We start from the raw sequence: 20,521 nt of genomic DNA on the forward strand, positions 1-20,521 counted from the left end.
TTATCAACAGGTTCAGATTTGAAGTTGAGGTATGCAGTGTTACAGGTCAACCGTATTAGGGATCGTGAGAGTAGACTGGATATGCCACCGCCTTGCATCAATATATCTCAAAGAGTTATTCACTATGTTAAACATAGTGGGTTGAATGATTCCATGTTTTGTTTCATGATTGAGATATATACATGCATTACCGTACCCCGTCACACTTTGTCTGTATCAACAGGACACGTATATCACACTGCTACATTTGGTGTGTACAATGTAGACACGTATATCATGGGTTATAACCTCTGATTTGTGGGAGTACATTTTCACTCGCTCGTTTCCTTTTCCCAGACTTCAGCGACCACTTTGGAATATTGCTGTGCCTCTGTCGGGAAACGACAACCCGATAGTACTGTGTGAATAAAGCACACATATCACGCCAGAACAACTTTGATCCGCATCAGGGAGATACACACGTTATACCCTATCACTTCTGGTCTGTATGAGTGAGATATGCACATCACAACCTTTCACATCGGTTTTGTATGAGAGAGATCCGAACATCACACCCTGTTGCTTCTGGTCTGTATGAGGGAGATACGCACATCACACACTGTCACATTGGTTTTGTATGAGGGAGATACGCAAACCACACCCTGTCACATCGGTTCTGTAAGAGGGAGATACGTAAATCACACCCTGTCACTTCTGGTCTGTACTAGGAAGATACGTACATCACAACCTGTCACATCGGTTCTGTAAGATGGAGATACGTACATCACACCCTGTCACTTTTGGTCTGTACGAGGAAGATACGTACATCACACCCTGTCACTTCTGGTCTGTGTGAGGGAGATACGCACATCACACCCTCTTGCTTCTGGTCCGTACGAGGAAGATACGAACATCACACCCTGTCACATCTGGTCTGTACGAGGAAGATACGTACATCAAACCCTGTCACTTCTGGTCTGTATGAGGGAGATACGCACATCACACCCTGTCATACTGGTCTGTATGAGGGAGATACGTACATTAAACACTGTCACATCGGTTCTGTAAGAGGGAGATACGTACATCACACCCCTATCACTTCTGGTCTGTGTGAGGGAGATACGCACATCACACCCTGTCACTTCTGGTCTGTACAAGGAAGATACGTACATCACACCTTGTCACATCTGGTCTGTGTGAGGAAGATACGTACATCACACCCTGTCACTTCTGGTCTGTACGGGGAAGATACGAACATCACACCTTGTCACATCTGGTCTGTGTGAGGAAGATACGTACATCACACCCTGTCACTTCTGGTCTGTACGGGGAAGATACGTACATCACACCCTGTCACATCTGGTCTGTACGAGGAAGATACGTACATCACGCCCTGTCACATCTGGTCTGTACGAGGAAGATACGTACATCACGCCCTGTCACATCTGGTCTGTACGAGGAAGATACGTACATCACGCCCTGTCACTTCTGGTCTGTATGAGGGAGATACGCACATCACACCCTGTCACATCTGGTCTGTACGAGGAAGATACGTACATCACGCCCTGTCACTTCTGGTCTGTACGAGGAAGATACGTACATCACATCCTGACACATCGGTTCTGTAAGATGGAGATACGTACATCACACCCTGTCACTTCTGGTCTGTATGAGAGAGATGCGCACATAACACGATATCACATCGGTTCTGTATGCGGGCGATATGCACATTTCACCCTGTCACATCGGTTCTGTATAAGGAATATACGCACATCACAACCTGTCACATTTTGTCTGTATGAGAGCGACACGCACGTCCCACCCTGTTACATCAGTTTTGTATTATTGAGATACGTACATCACACCCTGACACTTCTGGCCTGTATGAGGGAGATACGCACACCACACCCTGTCACATCTGGCCTGTATGACAGAGATACGCACGTCATACCCTGTCACATCTGGCCTGTATGAGGGAGATCCGCACACCACACCCTGTCACATCTGGCCTGTATGAGGGAGATACGCACGTCATACCCTGTCACATCTGGTCTGCATGAGGGAGATCCGCACACCACACCCTGTCACATCTGGCCTATATGAGGGAGATCCGCACACCACACCCTGTCACATCTGGCCTGTATGAGGGAGATACGCACACCACACCCTGTCACATCTGGTCTGTTGAGGGAGATACGCACACCGCACCCTGTCACATCTGGCCTGCATGAGCGAGATACGCACACCACACCCTGTCACATCTGGCCTGCATGAGAGAGATCCGCACACCACACCCTGTCAAATCTGGCCTGCATGAGGGAGATACGCACACCACACCCTGTCACATCTGGCCTGCATGAGAGAGATACGCACATAACACCCTGTCACATCTGGCCTGTATGAGGGAGATCCGCACACCACACCCTGTCACATCTGGCCTGTATGAGGGAGATACGCACACCACACCCTGTCACATCTGGCCTGTATGAGGGAGATACGCACACCACATCCTGTCAAATCTGATCTGTTTGAGGTACGGACTTCACGCACTGTGATACTTGTTTTGTATGAGGGAGGTACGTACATCACGCCCTGTTAAATCTTATCTGTATGAGAAAGAAACGCACGTCTCACCCTGTATCATCCCTGACTGTACGAGGGAGATACGCATATCACACCCTCTTTCATCTCATCTCCATTTGGGGGACACGCACGGCACACCCTGTAACATCTGACCTGTATGAGGGAGATACGCACATCACACCTTGTTACATCGGTTCTGTATGAGGGAGATACGCACATCAAACTTGTCACATCTGGTCTGTACGAGGAAGATACGTACATCACACCCTGTCACATCTGGTCTGTATGAGGAAGATACGTACATCACATCCTGACACATCGGTTCTGTAAGATGGAGATACGTACATCACACCCTGTCACTTCTGGTCTGTATGAGAGAGATGCGCACATAACACTCTTTCACACCTGGCCTGCATGATTGAAATACGCACATCACACGATATCACATCGGTTCTGTATGCGGGCGATATGCACATTTCACCCTGTCACATCGGTTCTGTATAAGGAATATACGCACATCACAACCTGTCACATCTTGTCTGTATGAGAGCGACACGCACGTCCCACCCTGTTACATCAGTTTTGTATTATTGAGATACGTACATCACACCCTGACACTTCTGGCCTGTATGAGGGAGATACGCACGTCATACCCTGTCACATTTGGCCTGTATGAGGAAGATACGTACATCACATCCTGACACATCGGTTCTGTAAGATGGAGATACGTACATCACACCCTGTCACTTCTGGTCTGTATGAGAGAGATGCGCACATAACACTCTTTCACACCTGGCCTGCATGATTGAAATACGCACATCACACGATATCACATCGGTTCTGTATGCGGGCGATATGCACATTTCACCCTGTCACATCGGTTCTGTATAAGGAATATACGCACATCACAACCTGTCACATCTTGTCTGTATGAGAGCGACACGCACGTCCCACCCTGTTACATCAGTTTTGTATTATTGAGATACGTACATCACACCCTGACACTTCTGGCCTGTATGAGGGAGATACGCACACCACACCCTGTCACATCTGGCCTGTATGAGGGAGATACGCACGTCATACCCTGTCACATTTGGCCTGTATGAGCGAGATACGCACACCACACCCTGTTACATCTGGCCTGTATGAGGGAGACACGCACACCACATCCTGTCACATCTGGCCTGTATGAGGGAGATACCCACGTCATACCCTGTCACATCTGGCCTGTATGTGGGAGATACGCACACCACACCCTGTCACATCTGGCCTGTATGAGGGAGATACGCACACCACACACTGTCACATCTGGCCTGTATGAGGGAGACACGCACACCACATCCTGTCACATCTGGCCTGTATGAGGGAGATACCCACGTCATACCCTGTCACATCTGGCCTGTATGTGGGAGATACGCACACCACACCCTGTCACATCTGGCCTGTATGAGGGAGATACGCACACCACACACTGTCACATCGGTTCTGTATGTGGGAGATACGCACACCACACACTGTCACATCTGGTCTGTTGAGGGAGATACGCACACCACACCCTGTCACATCTGGCCTGCATGAGAGAGATACGCACATAACACCCTGTCACATCTGGCCTGTATGAGGGAGATACGCACATAACACCCTGTCACATCTGGCCTGCATGAGAGAGATACGCACATAACACCCTGTCACATCTGGCCTGTATGAGAAAGAAACGCACGTCTCACCCTGTATCATCTCTGTGTGTATGAGGGAGATACGCACATCACACCTTGTTACATCGGTTCTGTATGAGGGAGATACGCACATCACACCCTGTCACATCTGGTCTGTACGAGGAAGATACGTACATCACACCCTGTCACATCTGGTCTGTATGAGGAAGACACGCACACCACACCCTGTCAAATCTGGTCTGTACGAGGAAGATACGTACATCACGCCCTGTCACATCTGGTCTGTATGAGGAAGACACGCACACCACACCCTGTCACATCTGGTCTGTACGAGGAAGATACGTACATCACGCCCTGTCACATCTGGTCTGTATGAGGAAGACACGCACACCACACCCTATCAAATCTGGTCTGTACGAGGAAGATACGCACACCACACCCTGTCACATCTGGTCTGTACGAGGAAGATACGTACATCACGCCCTGTCACATCTGGTCTGTATGAGGAAGACACGCACACCACACCCTGTCAAATCTGGTCTGTTTGAGGTACGGACTTCACGCACTGTGTTACTTGTTTTGTATGAGGGAGGTACGTACATCACGCCCTGTTAAATCTGATCTGTATGAGAAAGAAACGCACGTCACACCCTGTATCATCCCTGTCTGTACGGGGGAGATACGCACATCACACCTTGTTACATCGGTTCTGTATGAGGGAGATACGCACAGTCATTTATCTGTCGATCGATTGATCATTTTAGAAAATTGTATGTATATATCATATACTGTTTACAGACAGAAAGATTATTTCCACGAACGTATCCCCACTAATTGCTTCAATAATAAACTATGTGTTGTTAATGTTATTCCTTCACCTACCATATATATTTATGTACCAAGAAGTTGCTGTCCATAAATAGTTTGTCTATTTTGTCATCCGTTAATTTCTATGAAACGCCTATCATACGACAGTTCAAAAGGTTCTTAAAAAGGTTATGCTCAATGAACAGTAAAGCAGTTAGCTAATCCTGTACATTAATATTTACAATGAATACCCTCATGATGAGGCCTACAGACCACAGTAACCGGAGCTAGGCCACCTAACCTGCGTAATTTACCATTAGGATTTACTCCATGGCTCCAGTAATAGAAAATATGATGAACTGTTAAATTTTGGAGTAATGTTGAATGCATTCCAATGCTGTAAGAATGGCCTTTCCTTCTGTGGTGGAAATTGATCTAGTGTTGTCTGAAAGATATAGTTTAGCTACTTTGCCCAAATCCTTTGACCCATCATTAAATATTGAGCGGTGAGTTTGACTTATAAGCAGGGTTGATTGAATTAGTTCACATGTATTGTCTCATCAGCAAATTGTCATCTGTAAGGTGATGATGGCGTTTCATGGATTACAACATGTCATTAAAACATCAAAGGTGATTTCCAACTTAAAACTCAGGGATTAAGCCAGAATTTGGTTCGTACAAATTTGGAAGTTGTGAAATCAGTTAATGATTACACAAAATCAAGGAATGATCAACAAGTTATATTCAGTCACACTGTTAGGTTTACATGCTCCACAAATATATACAATGGGTCAAAGTAGTGGCAGCATCAGCTATTCGTAACGATAGAATTAATGTAAGTGAATCCACAAATGTCGCAAATAATATAGTTTGTCCCTATCAAGAAGCAGGCCTATCTCTGTTCTTGAATCCGGAATGGCACTCGAAGTGGGCAGTAATTTGACGTACTTAACTTGATAGCAAATCGGGACTTGGCAGGTACATTAAACGCATACATACATACACGCATACATACATACATACACGCACGCACGCACGCACGCACGCACGCACGCACGCACGCACGCACACACACACACACACACACACATATATATAGCCAGCCATATACAGGGGGCACGGTTGGCCCAGTCGTCTAAGGCGCCGCGATTCGCTGTGCAGGGTTGTGCCCCTTTGGATAGCCAGAAACCTATGATTGTGGGTTCGAATCCCGGTTCGCCCCGATTATGTTTCTAGGTTTTTCAGCACGATACCCGTGCTCGTGGGTTTCATCGAAGTGGTAAACGTCTGAGACCTGCATCACTTCGGGCTTTCCACCCACATTAAACTGACACGCCGCGATATAACTGTAATACTGTTAAAAGCGGCGTTAAACCCAACTTACTCACTCACATTATACAAACTGTCCCATCCCCAAACCATCAAGCCTGTCGTGTTAGGAAACAGCCAGATAACTCTAGATTCCACTTCCTGCCGCCGTCAGCATTCAAGGTTTTAACAGCTCTTCATTTACAATTACCAACGTTTAGTCCTAACAGTACCGACATATGACAGGGCATATGTGTCAATGTCCACACTGAGTATCACAACCTGATTTGGTAGAAAAATGCATTTCATGTGTTTGAAGATTTCAGAATAACCAAATCTGTGAGGGAAGTTTTTAATATACCCTGCAATTGAGCAGTTAAACAGACATACATTTTGAACATAAATTTCCTATAAATAATAGATTACAATGACTCTAAATTTACCTATGAAGATCAGGCGTAGAATTGGTCTTCAGCAACACATGCTTGTCGTAGGATGCATCTAACGGGATCGGTTGTCATGCTCGCTGACTTGGTTGGTGTATGTCATCGTATCCCAATGGCGTGGATTGATGCTCATGATGTCAACCACGGGATTGTCTGGTCCAGGCTCGATTATTTTCAGACCACCTCAGTTTATCTGGAATATAGCTTAAAACAAACAAACAAATAAACAGTTCATCGACTTGATCTTGTTTTCTTTAAGCATTAACGGAAAGTATTTTGGTGCAAAACATTTTGATTACAATCATCCCTACAGTTTCCACTAACACATACTGTTTAAATTAGGGCAATGGACATGTAAAACATTTTAAGATATAAATAAGATGTTATATTACTACACCAATATGAACTTTGGAATTTGGGCCTCCTATATTCCAAACCATTTGCCCTCAAATACACACCGCTATTTGGATTGAAAAGGCCCGATCTCTCTCTTATCAAAAGTGTAAATAGATGTGTTTTAAAGTAACAGGACAATGCTTAAACATTAACTTACCTCGATATATGTAGCACATATGTAATAAATAATTATTATGTAATAAGACATATATTTAAGCTACAATCATAATATGAAATATTGAATGATGACATTAATATCATTACAGAATACAATTTTATACAACAGCCTGTTTTTCATCCTAAACAACGAATGTCTTATGCACGTCGACAACATTTGTATGGATATTACAATCTATGATATCAGTCGATTTATGTACACTATGTGCCAAGATCATGAATACACTTTGTAGTTGCACGGGCTGATTGTAATGAATTCTATCATATGTCATTTACATGCAACACCCAAATTATTACTGAACAAATGATCAAAAGACAGTAGCCTTGACTTCCTGATCTAAAGCTAGTTTGAGCGACCATATATTGAGTGGTGAATACACAACTGCCATTGCCTATATAGGAAACAGTGCAGCAAGTCAGTGTTAACCTGGTACAAACATGTACGTCTTCATTTCCCTTGTGCTGATCTATGCAGGTAAATATTTGTCAGTTTCTGTCTGGTTCTAAGAATGTTGCATGTGAAGGTCTTTTGATTGATTGATCGTTTTAGTTTCAGTAGTTGAATCAATAGTTGGGCTACTGCTGTGCAGGGTCAGACACCATAATTTTATACATATGTTTTGAGTAAATTGTGAGTGGTGAGTGCTACCAGTAGGGCAGAACATGCTTACCCTTTTTTTAGAACGTGTGGTGTCATCACTGATTTTCAGTTATTCATTCTTATAATTTGATAATTTGCTTTTATCAATGGAATTTGATTCGTCGGATAATCGAAATTTATCGGTTATTCTCTGTCGTTGACGTTTTTTCTTCATACAAAAAGCTGTTATTTAGACTTTGGCTGTTTACTTTAAACATGTATCTTTGTAATCTGCAGTTTATATGTGGGTTTATTGTTACATTTGTACACAGCAATATTCCAGCTCTGTGACGGTTTGTAATCGAGCCTCTACCAGACAATCCAGTGAATGACGTCAGGAGGCTCGATCAACGTAATTCGGAAACAATGACATGACAATCAACCAAGTTCGTAATCGAGCCTCTCCCAGACAATCCAGTGATTGACGTCCGGAGGCTCGATAAACGTTATTCGGAAACAATGACATGACAACCAAGTCACCGAACCTTACAACTCCATCAATATTGTGGCCTCCTACGACATGCATATATAGTCCAGTTCTGATGAGATTATGCGTAAGTTAGACATACTAAAAGTCTATAAAAATCTAATAAGGTCACCATAGTGACGTTTGCTATTCAAATGTGCAATATTATGTTGAAAACGTGTGGCGCGAATGGGTCGCCATGCAGGTAAGGGGAGATAAATCCTCACGATGTGAAGCCGACAATGTTGTTCACTTTGTGATTCAGGACGATTTACTTCAACAATATAAAATTGAAATACGAGATATTTATAATTTATGAAGACAATTATAAACAAAACTTAACATGAGACAAACACGTGTTTATGTATTGTCACCATTTGTTCATCTGCTAGTCAACCTCAGTCAACAGACCACTTTGAACTTTATATTCTTATGTATTTTAAACATAAATTTTGAATTATTATTTATATTATGCCAGTAAAAAAATGTATACGTTAAAAAAAATATAAATATTTTTAAGTGTTGAGATTATCATTCAGCATGGGGAGCGGTTTCAGAAAATGTACATTATGAATGGTTGTTTTAAAATAATATTATTTTTTCTTTGAATAGATTTTATTTTGAATATATACTTGTAAATACTGTATCCAAATTAAAATTACGAACATCTGAAATATGTTGATATTTGTGTTGACTTTTGAAAGTGGGAATGCGTATATGAATAAAATGCGTCAGTAGCTTTCATTGGTATACCTAATTGGTTTTCAGTGTTAACTAATAAACCATTCGCCTTAGTTTTAGTTGTTGCTTGTATATTTGTGAATATTTGTTTGCATAAGGTTAATGTCGTGTATTCACATGCGTTTCAAGTCACGCTCATACTCAAGTAAGCAGAGTGTGACATAGCGGCTTTGCTACACATGGAATCTGCCTTGCGAACATAGTTATGATATAGAATCGCATATATGTATCATTCAATCGGAATGAATCTTTAAGATCAAGATGCGGCGATGACCCCTCATCGTTTTTCAGCTCATGGGTCTCATGTTGTATAGGCCCTGTCATTAAAATGGTTATGAGATGGATCATGACCTGTGTTGGTATTTTTAAATTATGTATTGAGAGACAGCATGCCAAGTGTATACAGTGTGCGTGCAAAGACACAGTTGTTTATGCAGTTTATACAAACTTTGCAATTTCATGGACGAAGCGCGCATGAACTTGAATGCCCATTAAAGATAATATGAATAATCCATGTAGATCGACCATCAGCAGAAAGATAGTGCAGTTGATAGTATTTGTAGCTACACAACGTTTCGTACCCATACTGTCAGCAAGCATGCACAATCTAAAAGATTGATCCAAATGAAAACTGATGAAAGGAGTATGTCCTTGTCAGCCATTGAAAGCTGATGAATGTGTTGTTCTCGTGTGTCGTTTGAAGATGGCAAACAGACCTCAATATTCTGAGACAGCATAACAAGTGACTTGTGACAATTGTGTGAGTGCCGTGTGCTCTCAGTAAAACAGAGCATGCTGTCCCTTTCCACGAATTCCTGGTGTCATCACCGATTTTCGATGATCCATTTAAATAATTTTCATCTATTTTGAACTTCACGGGTAATGGAATCTGATTTGGCAGATATTCATTACGTCTTTTTCCTGTTTCTTTATTTGTTGTTTAACGCCTTACTCAGCAACATTCAGCTGTATGGTGACTAGACAATCAAACGATTGACTGCATGAGCATCGATCAATCAATTGAAATACGATGTCATGCAATATGCCATGCAATTTACCTGAACACCCTTTCCATTTGGTCGCCTCTTACGGCAAACACAGGCTGCTGGGGACCTATGACGTTTTGAATTTCCATGTATGTAAATCTTGTATATCCTAACAAAAATAATAATTTATGTTTTCCTGATTTTCACTAAATCTATTGATTTTCATGAAAATGCTATCTGATATCAAGACTTAAATATTTGTATTAGGGCACTATGACACCCATCAATCTGAATAAACAACGTTAGAATGATAACAATTAAACCTATAAGTGATCTGATTATGAATTGTGTATAATGTCTTTGGAGTCATATAACAGCAAACAATACAATTTACAATTTAGGAAAAGAAGTTATTTTTCCTAAAATGTAGACTTGTTTGTTTGTGCATTGTTTTACACTACAGTCAGGAACAATTTTAACTACATTACTTTGGCCTGTAAATAATAATATCGACTCTCAACTGGTTGTGTGATAAGAGTTAGAGCATTTCAAGGTCTTAGTTAGGCTTTCAAAAGACACGTGGAGGACATTGCTATATCGGATGCATGAGTGACCAACATGATACCTGGTCCAGTTCAAGGAAGAAAGTGAAGAGGCAATGGCAGACACAAAAATGTACTCCTTCTTTTTCTGAGTCAAATTGACAATTTTTACTGGATGCAGCTTTTGCTTCAAGTGAACGGCCATTTTATTACCTAAGGAAAGTCAAGGGACGTAACTCTCAATGGAATATTTTTGACGGATGATGGCACGTCAACAGCAGCTCCCCACGTTTTAATAGTTTGTTTTAAATAATTATATTTTGGTGTTCATACGTCTTGTTTTGTTATGATTTATGTATCTGTCGATATAAGGAGTGAAGAGAGCAGGCTTATGAACGTCAACAAATACAACTTTAATCATTAAGTTATTGTGTTTGTTTGTTGCTTAACGCCACACTCAGCATTATTCCAGCTATATAACGGCGCTATATAGATGTATTCTGGGCCATAGTGACTGGACAGTCCAGTGAGTGACGTCATGAGCATTACTCAACTGGGATACGATAACATGCATCAAAAAAGTCACCGGGCCCGACTACCAGATCCCATTATTTGCTCCTTATGAAAAGCAAAGGTTGCTGAAGATAGTCAAGTCCTTGTTCATAACTAGTTTTTTCACGAAGTGTTTGTGACAAATTTCTTATACATCAATTTAATAATATTCTTCCACACACTTCTTTCAGGTTATCCATTTCCGTTGACATGTTCCAAAGTAAAGTCCCAGTTCATAACCGGTATATTCACGATGTGTTTGGGACAAATTTCTGATATATCAATGTAATAATAATCTTCCACATACTTCTTTCAGGTAATCGAATCTCAGCGGAAATGTTCCAAACTTCAAGAACTGTCAGCATTTCAAATCTGACAAAGGTTGACGGGCAGACAGTGTTCAGCTCGGATTCCCTGTTGTTTGACGTGAAGAGTTGCAATGAAGTGCAGTTCCTCATTAACTTCGGTAAAAGTTTGGCAACTATGGAAATTTATCCGAACATGAGTTCCCAGGTGAAGTACTGTTATGATAAAGTCAATGATGATGATTGTTCTGTGAAGATGTTTGCTGTAACTGGTGACCTGTGTGCCGGCTATACACCATTGTGGATGCAGTTGGCACCATTTGATCTGATGATTGGAGAAGGTTGTGACGTTGGAGAATCCACACATTTCTATTACCCTATGATCTTTGGTGTCATTACCAGCGTCGGAGTCTCGTCTACAGATGATGCACGGTGGAGACTGGGTAAAACAACTTACTCTGATAGAAAAAGTAGCTCAACGGGCCAACATAATAGGTCATAATGGACCAGTTGATTTAGTATTAATTACTACACTTATGTATTGTCAGTTACATATATAATACATTAAAAGTGAGCATCACATGAAACATACATGAATAATAAAAAAGAGTTAAAATTCTTTCCACATCCAGGTTAGAATTGGTCTTCAGCAACCCATACTTGTCCTAAGCGACTACCAGGATCAGGTGGTCAAGGCTGGTAGACTTGGTCGGTGCATGTGATCGTATCCCCTATCCCATTTTTTAAAAATCTATGCTGATTGTGCCAATCGCTGATATTTCTGCCCTAGACCAACATAGCTGGAATTGTGTTTACAACGAACAATCAATCAAATTAAACATGACAAATATATATTATGTCCGTATGCTTATTTGTTTGTTTGTATAAACGACAGACGAACTAGTGATTGATATATGCAAGGAAGCAGGCAGTCGAGGTACGATGACTCGTAATTAAGTCAGCCTGATAACCTGGGCCCTGTTCCACAATGTCAGCTAAGTGACCTTTAATACTTAAGTTAGAATTAAAAGTACTAAACATTATTCTGAAGTTACACCTGCTTTGCAAATCAACCTTATCTCAACCTGAGTCCAACTCTTAGTGCTAAGTTTGCAATCGTAAGCTGTATGAGATTGCCTGCTGAAACCATTACTTTTTAAGTTGTTAAAAACACAACAGTTAAGAATTGCATTGCCTATTTCTAACTATTTGTGACTGCCAATTTTTCGTCAAATCGGCGCATGTAATTTCTAGAGAAAAGCGGGTACGAAACTATCGCTAACTTTCACATTATGGCATGCCTACGTGTTGTTTGTTATCCTTGTACATGTGTACACATATAATTAAGAACTGTACTTAATTCATCCTAGGTAAAAACACACAGAACAACCCTTTAAGGACAAAACGTAAACAAGTTTGAGAAGTACCCCTTGAACTACAAATCTATGAATCCACTCGCCAAAAGAATCCCAAAACGAAAACGAAACGAAACATTCCCCAACAGTTTGACTGTATTATCATCACAAATGTCTTGATAGTGTCGATTGTCTTCGTATATAGCAGAGGTGATAATTTTCTAAAAGAGTAGCAATGCCGCTTTTAGTCATGTACTTTGAACGTCACGAAGAAATACAATTACTACAGGTATGGATCCCATCCTCTGTTACTTATACTTCATTACACCCTTATTTGATGCTTCAGTTGTTAATTTTAATCCTTTATTAGCAATGCATTCACAAGTATTCACATATGTTTAAGCTACGACCTTAGTTATTACTGGATGCCGTTTTCACTGAAATATGAATATTTATGTGATAACATTCAAATGCATGCTTCATATCAACCATAGTGAGTTAAGGTTGAGTTGGGTGAACCACAGGTTTTGATAGTAACCTGAGGTTAACTTTAGTAAGCTCGACGAGAAAATGTGCCTGGAGACCAATTACAACCCAGAATCACAGACACGAATTGAAGCTATGGTGTCAGAAGTGTCCAGGGTTCATAACAAAATGTAGATTGTATACACTGGATAATCAATCAAAAATATGAATAGGGCATAAATTGAGATAATAACGTATCAGTTATAACACATATTGATGTGCTGTAATGTCGGTTGTCTACAGGAGAGTCTGCGTGTCAACCTGTGACCACACCAGCTACCACCACCACCTTAACAACACATACTGCAACAACGCCTGCGACGACACCCGAAGCACCAGGATCCTTTGTAAATGATGCAATGATGAATGAAACCATGCCTAAGACTTTGAACATGGGGCGATCTGGCGGTGCTGTCTACAACAACTCCCTGACTGTGATGACCATGGTTGTTACGTATGTATTGTTCTGTCGAGTTCCATGCAGAGTGAATCAGGCACCATGACCATTTACTGGGGACGAATGTACCTGAATTGACCGTATTCTCGCTAGAATCACACTGAATGTATTTTTAACAGCGCCACGCCAGTGTAGCTCACATGGGAACGTAGTCAACAAGTTACAATTTCTTGCTGCACCAATTATATTCAAATAGTTTATGCCTATATACAGATAATTGTTGGTATGTATTGGGCGGGAGGCTTCACCAATGTCACTCACAGATCATTCCATTGGGGGAGGGGGGTGCGGGATTTATGTGTTTGCGGTCATTTGATCGTTCTAAGAGATGGAGTGGGGATGTCTGCTTGGTGCCTAAGTAATATGCTGATTTGATGAGAAGTCAGGCCAATGTAGGGTAGGGTGATTGTGATTGGGGAATTCTGGTCTGGTTGGTTTGGGTCTGGGCTTGAGTGTTGTTGGGGTGGTCCTCTTGATAGGCATTGGCTTGGTAGGATACAGGTTGAGATTGTTGACGACATGCTGCAGATGTCTATGTTCATGGTCATGGTCAAGGTTGCTGGAGCAGATGTTCTTGGCTCTCTTGGTCACTTTGGAGACGATGCTAGTTTTTTTAGAATGGTTAGAGTTGAATGTACTGTTCAGAATGGGTACTAGTTGTCCTGTAGGCAGTGGTTGGATCTTTTTGTTGGGGTCTCTGGAAACAGAGACGTCTAAGAAGTAATTGGACGCTCTCTATCTCCATGGTAACAAAAGTGTCGTCTACCTTCCTGTACCAGCAGACAGGGATCGATTGGGGATGTGTAGAGGGCATATTCTTGTTCTTGTTCTGGGTGGGTGAAAGGGGATCCAATGGGGACACCGTGGATCTGCTCGTAGGTGTCGTCTCCTCGGGCGAAGTAGGTTGCGGTGATACAGGATCCGATGAGGCTGATGATTGAGTCTTGGAGTGGTTGGTCTTGGCTGGGGATGCGTTGACGAAGGATTTGCAGGGCTTCATCAGTAGGGACGCTGGTAAAGGGATCAACATCATGGCTTATGATCAACAACATCATGGTGATGCTCTGGATCTTTTGACAACTGTGGAGTCTGTAATATAGGATTTAGTTGTCTTACCGAGAGAGGAGAGTTTTCTGGTGAGGTATAGAGCAGTGTTGTAGTGGACAGTGTCTCTGGAACATACAAGTAATCAAGCTTTGATGGCGTTGGTATGGGTCTTGATGGTGGCACGGGCATGGAAAGGTTGTGGTAGTGAGATGGAAGGTTTGTAGTACTGCTGGGTAGTGTGCTAAAAGGTGTCTTTAAGGCGTTTCAGTGGAGGATTGTGTTGTCGTTCTTGTCAGCCGGATTGATCTTTCTTGAGCATCTTGTTGACCACAGAGTGGAACTCAGATTTATTCTCTAGGTTTATTGTCCATTGTCACATCATGTTATTTTGGTATATCATATACACAATAAAACATGCAATGACATATACATGTACCTACGATATACCTATTCCTTTTCAGGTTGATGTCCTTTTTGAAGTACTAACGAAATCTACAGCTCGAGCTGGTCCACCTGTAGATGCAATCTGTCACGTTTGTTCCATAATGAATTAAAATCTGCTGTGATAATTATGTGTGGAACTATTAGAAGATGTCTTAGAAAAAACTACATATACCTGTTTAAAGCAACATTCCATGTTGTCACTTCCCACCAAAAACCGTACACCGACCTCTTGTACATATGCAAATAATCATTATCTATCTATTATCATTAAAACATTCTATTACCTACATGTCCGGGTGAGGTACAATACCGTGGCACAATTTGTGGACCTAATGTGGGGCTCTGTCCAAACGTATGCCGAGTCCATTCATAATTAGCTGGACGTTTGAAGTTGAATATTTTATGAAAATAATTGATGTCTTACTGTAAACATTGTAAACAACTTATGTATGACGCATAGTATCAGAAAATGAACATCGGAGAGCCGATCGAGCATACCGATCAAGGGACGTATGCAGGTGATTCCCAGTTCTGAAACTCCTCCACCGAGGTCATTCTACTTGTCCCCCTTTTGTAATGATTCAGGTGGCATTTCAGTGAACCTATTTCAGTTAATTATAAGAAAGGTAACACACTATCTGAACTCACACCCACCCCATCCCTACCGTACCACCCTCCATCAGATTTAGGAGGTATAAACATTTGATCAAAATCAGCACTTAAAAAACAGCAAATCGTACGTAAAAGCTTCAACAACGTTTTCAGTGAGATCCCTGCGTATGAAACCTGTATTTACATAGTCATTCAAGGGGATGTCTTAGGCACTAGAAGTCGCTGTGAAGAATGACGTCAATTTAGAACACAAGAAACATGTGATCGTGGTTTCGAATCCCTGTTAGCCCAGAATATGTTTCCAGGTTTGTCAACGCCATACCCGTGCTCCCGGGTTTTACTCAGTGACGACGATTCTTTGTCAACTGAATGTGTTTATTTGTTATAATTCATACAGCTTTGCTTGATTGGCGGTTTCATTCAGATATGAAATGTTCTATTCTTTAAGAGGAAGTTGGACCGGTACCGTTTTTACCCTGCCCACTAAACAACTCTCAGTTGTGTTGTGTAAACAAGATAGTGCTGCTCCACCATGTACAGAAACAAATGCCTAAGTAATAAAGGGATACGTGTAGGATAATGCCTACGTAGCAGTTTCTGATTACCAATGCTGTACCCAGTGGCGATTCCAGGTTAGAACTGATCCCCATCAACCCATGGTTGTAAGAGACAACCAAAGTGGATCGGGTGGTCAGGTTCAGTGACTCGACTGATGACTGATGGTGTGTCCCTTGGCATGGATCGTTTCTCATCACATCAATCATTGGATTTCCAGTCCAGATCGATTTTGTACATGCCACATCATAGCTGAAATAGTGTTGAGTGCATACGTACTCTACAAACACACACACGCACTCATAATCTTGTTGTTTTTCCCATGCAGTGAACAAAACGGAGAAGGAATATTGCACTGTGATTTTAATCCTAATATTGATAAGGGTGTACCCAAGCCTGGCCGAACTCATTAAACAGTGCGCGATACCAACTTCGGTTTCATTGCAAATTGCATGCGTCGGGATAATCAACTGCGAAATCGTAGCTATGTACTACAATACAATCCAACACTCACAGGTCGCCAATACATAGCTACAATTCATTCCTATAGAAAAGCGACTGTGTCAGAATATTGCTGAGTGTGTCCTAATGGTAATGGATATCGTGTAAATGTACATACAAAATTCATTTATATTTATCATTAATAAGATACAGGTTAAAAAAGGTATCGGGACACATTCGACAGGTTGTCTCTCTGATCCACTGGTCTGGCCAGATACGAAAAATTCATTATTCCCACGACATATGTAATAACGTCATCGTGGCTGCTTCGTGGTACTTTAAACTCAAATATGGGTACACATTGAGTGGCTGTAGCTGGACGATGTTTTGGTTGATGATACTCGTACATGTCTGAAATGAACATGAGTTGTAATTTGTAATGCCTCATACATTCACATTTCTTTTTAAAAAACAAAATCCCAATTTTGTGAAGTTGAGTTGTGATATTGGGGGTCGATGCCATGATGGCATTTACGTGTTGTGTGAATGGTGGTTTTCGTAGTCACGGGTTTAGACTCAACTGAACCCAATATCACCATTTAAAGTGCAGTGTTGCAGGTCGTTTGACAGTTTGTGACAGTCTGAAATATGACGTTAATGCAACCCAGTCTTGACATAAGATGGTGGTAAAGGGTTCACCGTTTCTAGTCCACACATGCATGCTAACCCAGACATGTTAAAAACCAGGGATTATAGTTTATGATGCGTGTGTGTTTCCCTATCGTAAATGTCATATATCAGTACATTAAATTGTGATATGAGATCCTTATTTTTTCAGCACTATGCCCTTGCTCTTGCGTTAAAAGCAATAATCTACAGACTACCTTTCTTCCTTCATTAACCAGACACACAACCATACAGACATACTGTGGAACATTATTCCAGTTGCAGCACGTAGTTCCAGCTTCATGTGTGATGTTGAGACATTTACCAATTTGGTAAAACCCATGAGCATGGGTAAGGTTGTGGGAGAGGCGGATGATCAAAGGCTTTCTTGTTACTTTAGGTTACTATATTCCTAAACGATTAGGACACCTGTGTCCCCCTGTGCAGTTGTAACTGCTGATGCTTTTCATACTAGAATAGACTCATTCACTCAAAAGTAATCTCCATTTATTCGGGTCCGTGTACACTGGAATAACAGCTGAACCTGCGATTAGACATCCACCTTTACAATAGAGTCATTCTGTCAGTAAACTGCTTCCTATGAACTATATCCGTTAAATGGATCATATATTTGCTGTTCATACTTCTTGTAAGGTCGTTTTTACGAACAAAACGAATGTAATTCTCATTACCACACAAATAAATCGTTTGAACACACAAAAGTACTAGTAGTTCTAGGATCTAGCTATAGGTTTTGTGTGTTTCCAGTAGTGGATGCCTTACCTTCAAAGTAATACGTGCGATCGTAGACTTTACTGGTTTCATAGATGATACGAGGGGCGTTTAATAAGTTTTGCAACTTCAATATAAAACCAAGTCGCAGAATATCTATTGCCCTTTTTATGTTTCCATATAATCTCCATTCACCTCAATACACTTATTCCATTTGTCCTTCAAGCTTTTAATACCACTTTTATAGAAATCCGCACTGGCCCTCTAACCACGCATCTGTGACAGCCTTTATGTCCTCGTCATGCTGGAAGCGTCTTCCACGTAGGGCAGATTTCATTTGCCGGAACAGGAAATAGTCACTGGGGGCTAAGTCTGGGCTGTAGGGTGGGTGATTTAACTGTTCGAATCCACATTCACATATGGCGGCCTGTGCAATTCTCGACTTGTGAACCGGAGCATGTAAGGAACTTTATCACAGCACGTTGTTCATGTTTGAGAGAATCCATGGTTGTGGCCACCCTTAGGTAAAAGAAGCCATCACATCTAACTTGTTGTTGTGTCTGGAACTTGTTATGACAGATGTCAACCTGATGTTATGCCTAGTGTCACACCTACCACAAACTGACATTGTTTTTGTAAACACAAATGCCCAATTTGCAAAACTTATTGAACGCCCCTCGTAGCTTGTTTATGATGCCCGGGAACGTATGTTGTATTTTTATTCGTCATCAAAGAATATCTCGAATTTGTTTATCCGTTGCTAAGGTTAATTGCACTTGATCTATGTCACTAAATCCTAGATTTGCGCAGGAGCATGTGTGGTAACCTGTTTCCCGGTCTTGGTCAAGTGGGTTGGTAGAACTCTACATAATTTCATATAAAACGCCATTACCCAAGGTATTATATCTCCATTGGCCAGCCATGCTTTGTTTCAGAAGTGCCGTTATTATCTCAATTTCACTTAGCACTTACTTAATGCAGGATGTATCTCTAGAGCGTAATTTGATTGGACGGCTTTACTTAAGCTTATGTCATTTGAATCGGACTTAAAAGGACGTTATGAAAGGTCATATAATACACTGTATAATCGATGACCATTACATACCCCTCAGAGGATAATGCAGCATCAATAAGCTCTTACTTGCTACCCCAGGTGGTCCAAGAATATATCCAATTCCGAATCCGAAATCCAACAGCTAGATTAGACACTCCTACACATTCCATAGTCATTGGGTTCAGGATAGCCAGTTCCAGCTGTGGAGACGCAAAATGCAAGAGGAAGTCTTTTTTTAAAGTAGAGTCCAGGTATGGTGCCTGCTGCATATATTGCTAGACCTGCTCCAAAACCTGATAAACAGTCACAAAAGGTTATGAAGACCAAGAGAAGTTTTATTCATTGTGTAGTTATGTACAGGTATAGCATACTTCGAGACGGGTGCACCATGCGTTTAACATGACAATCACAAATTTATAATTTGTATAAAAGTAATGAACAAAAAATAGTAAAGATATAGATTTTTCTCGCACATTCTCTCTTTCTAATAATATTACGATGTCTACTTTTACCTGTCAGGATGCCATTCGTGGACAAAAGAATGAATGAAGCTACACTCAGACCAATCAGAAGCAACTTTCCTCCAGAACATGAAGCTGCTCTGCAGCCAAATCTGACTGTAAAATATACAGCTACTTGACCTGATAGAAATAACAGTCAATTTGTTGATGAGGATATTGCAAAATACAAGATATTTAGCGAACATATGATGAACAGTCAATGAAGAGATGCAATTATTCTTTTCGAAGATGATGTAAAATTATAGCCCTCCGTTTAACTCTCTTGTCTTAATAAGTAGTGAGAAGGTTCTTTGCTTACTTTTGATAAGTAAATTGAAGTCTAACTTCACGATTTATTTGTAAGTACAATTACAATTTAACCAAACCATCATGTCCAAATTACGATATAATGGACACGTACTACATATTGCTTTGAAGGTGGTTTGTAAGGGTGTTATTGTGGGTGGTGGTTATGGTAGAGTCTAAATGTCGAAAACATACTTCCTGCAGCAAGTACGTGTGACTTGAG

General features: G+C 41.2%; 1 protein-coding gene across 1 annotated transcript; it reads left to right on the forward strand.

Annotated features, from left to right (window-relative positions):
- The first annotated feature begins 7,634 nt into the window (after window positions 1–7,634).
- LOC124141321 lies at window positions 7,635–15,549 on the forward strand. The gene is made up of 4 exons (XM_046509292.2): window positions 7,635–7,847; window positions 11,616–12,047; window positions 13,728–13,938; window positions 15,450–15,549. Exons 1-4 carry the CDS (start codon window positions 7,811–7,813, stop codon window positions 15,472–15,474), a joined length of 705 nt encoding a protein of 234 aa, XP_046365248.2. The 5' UTR covers window positions 7,635–7,810; the 3' UTR covers window positions 15,475–15,549.
- Window positions 15,550–20,521: the final 4,972 nt, after the last annotated feature.

This window comes from Haliotis rufescens, unplaced genomic scaffold, assembly GCF_023055435.1.
Source record: "Haliotis rufescens isolate VD_foot unplaced genomic scaffold, xgHalRufe1.0.p SCAF_25, whole genome shotgun sequence".
Taxonomy (NCBI): domain Eukaryota; kingdom Metazoa; phylum Mollusca; class Gastropoda; order Lepetellida; family Haliotidae; genus Haliotis; species Haliotis rufescens.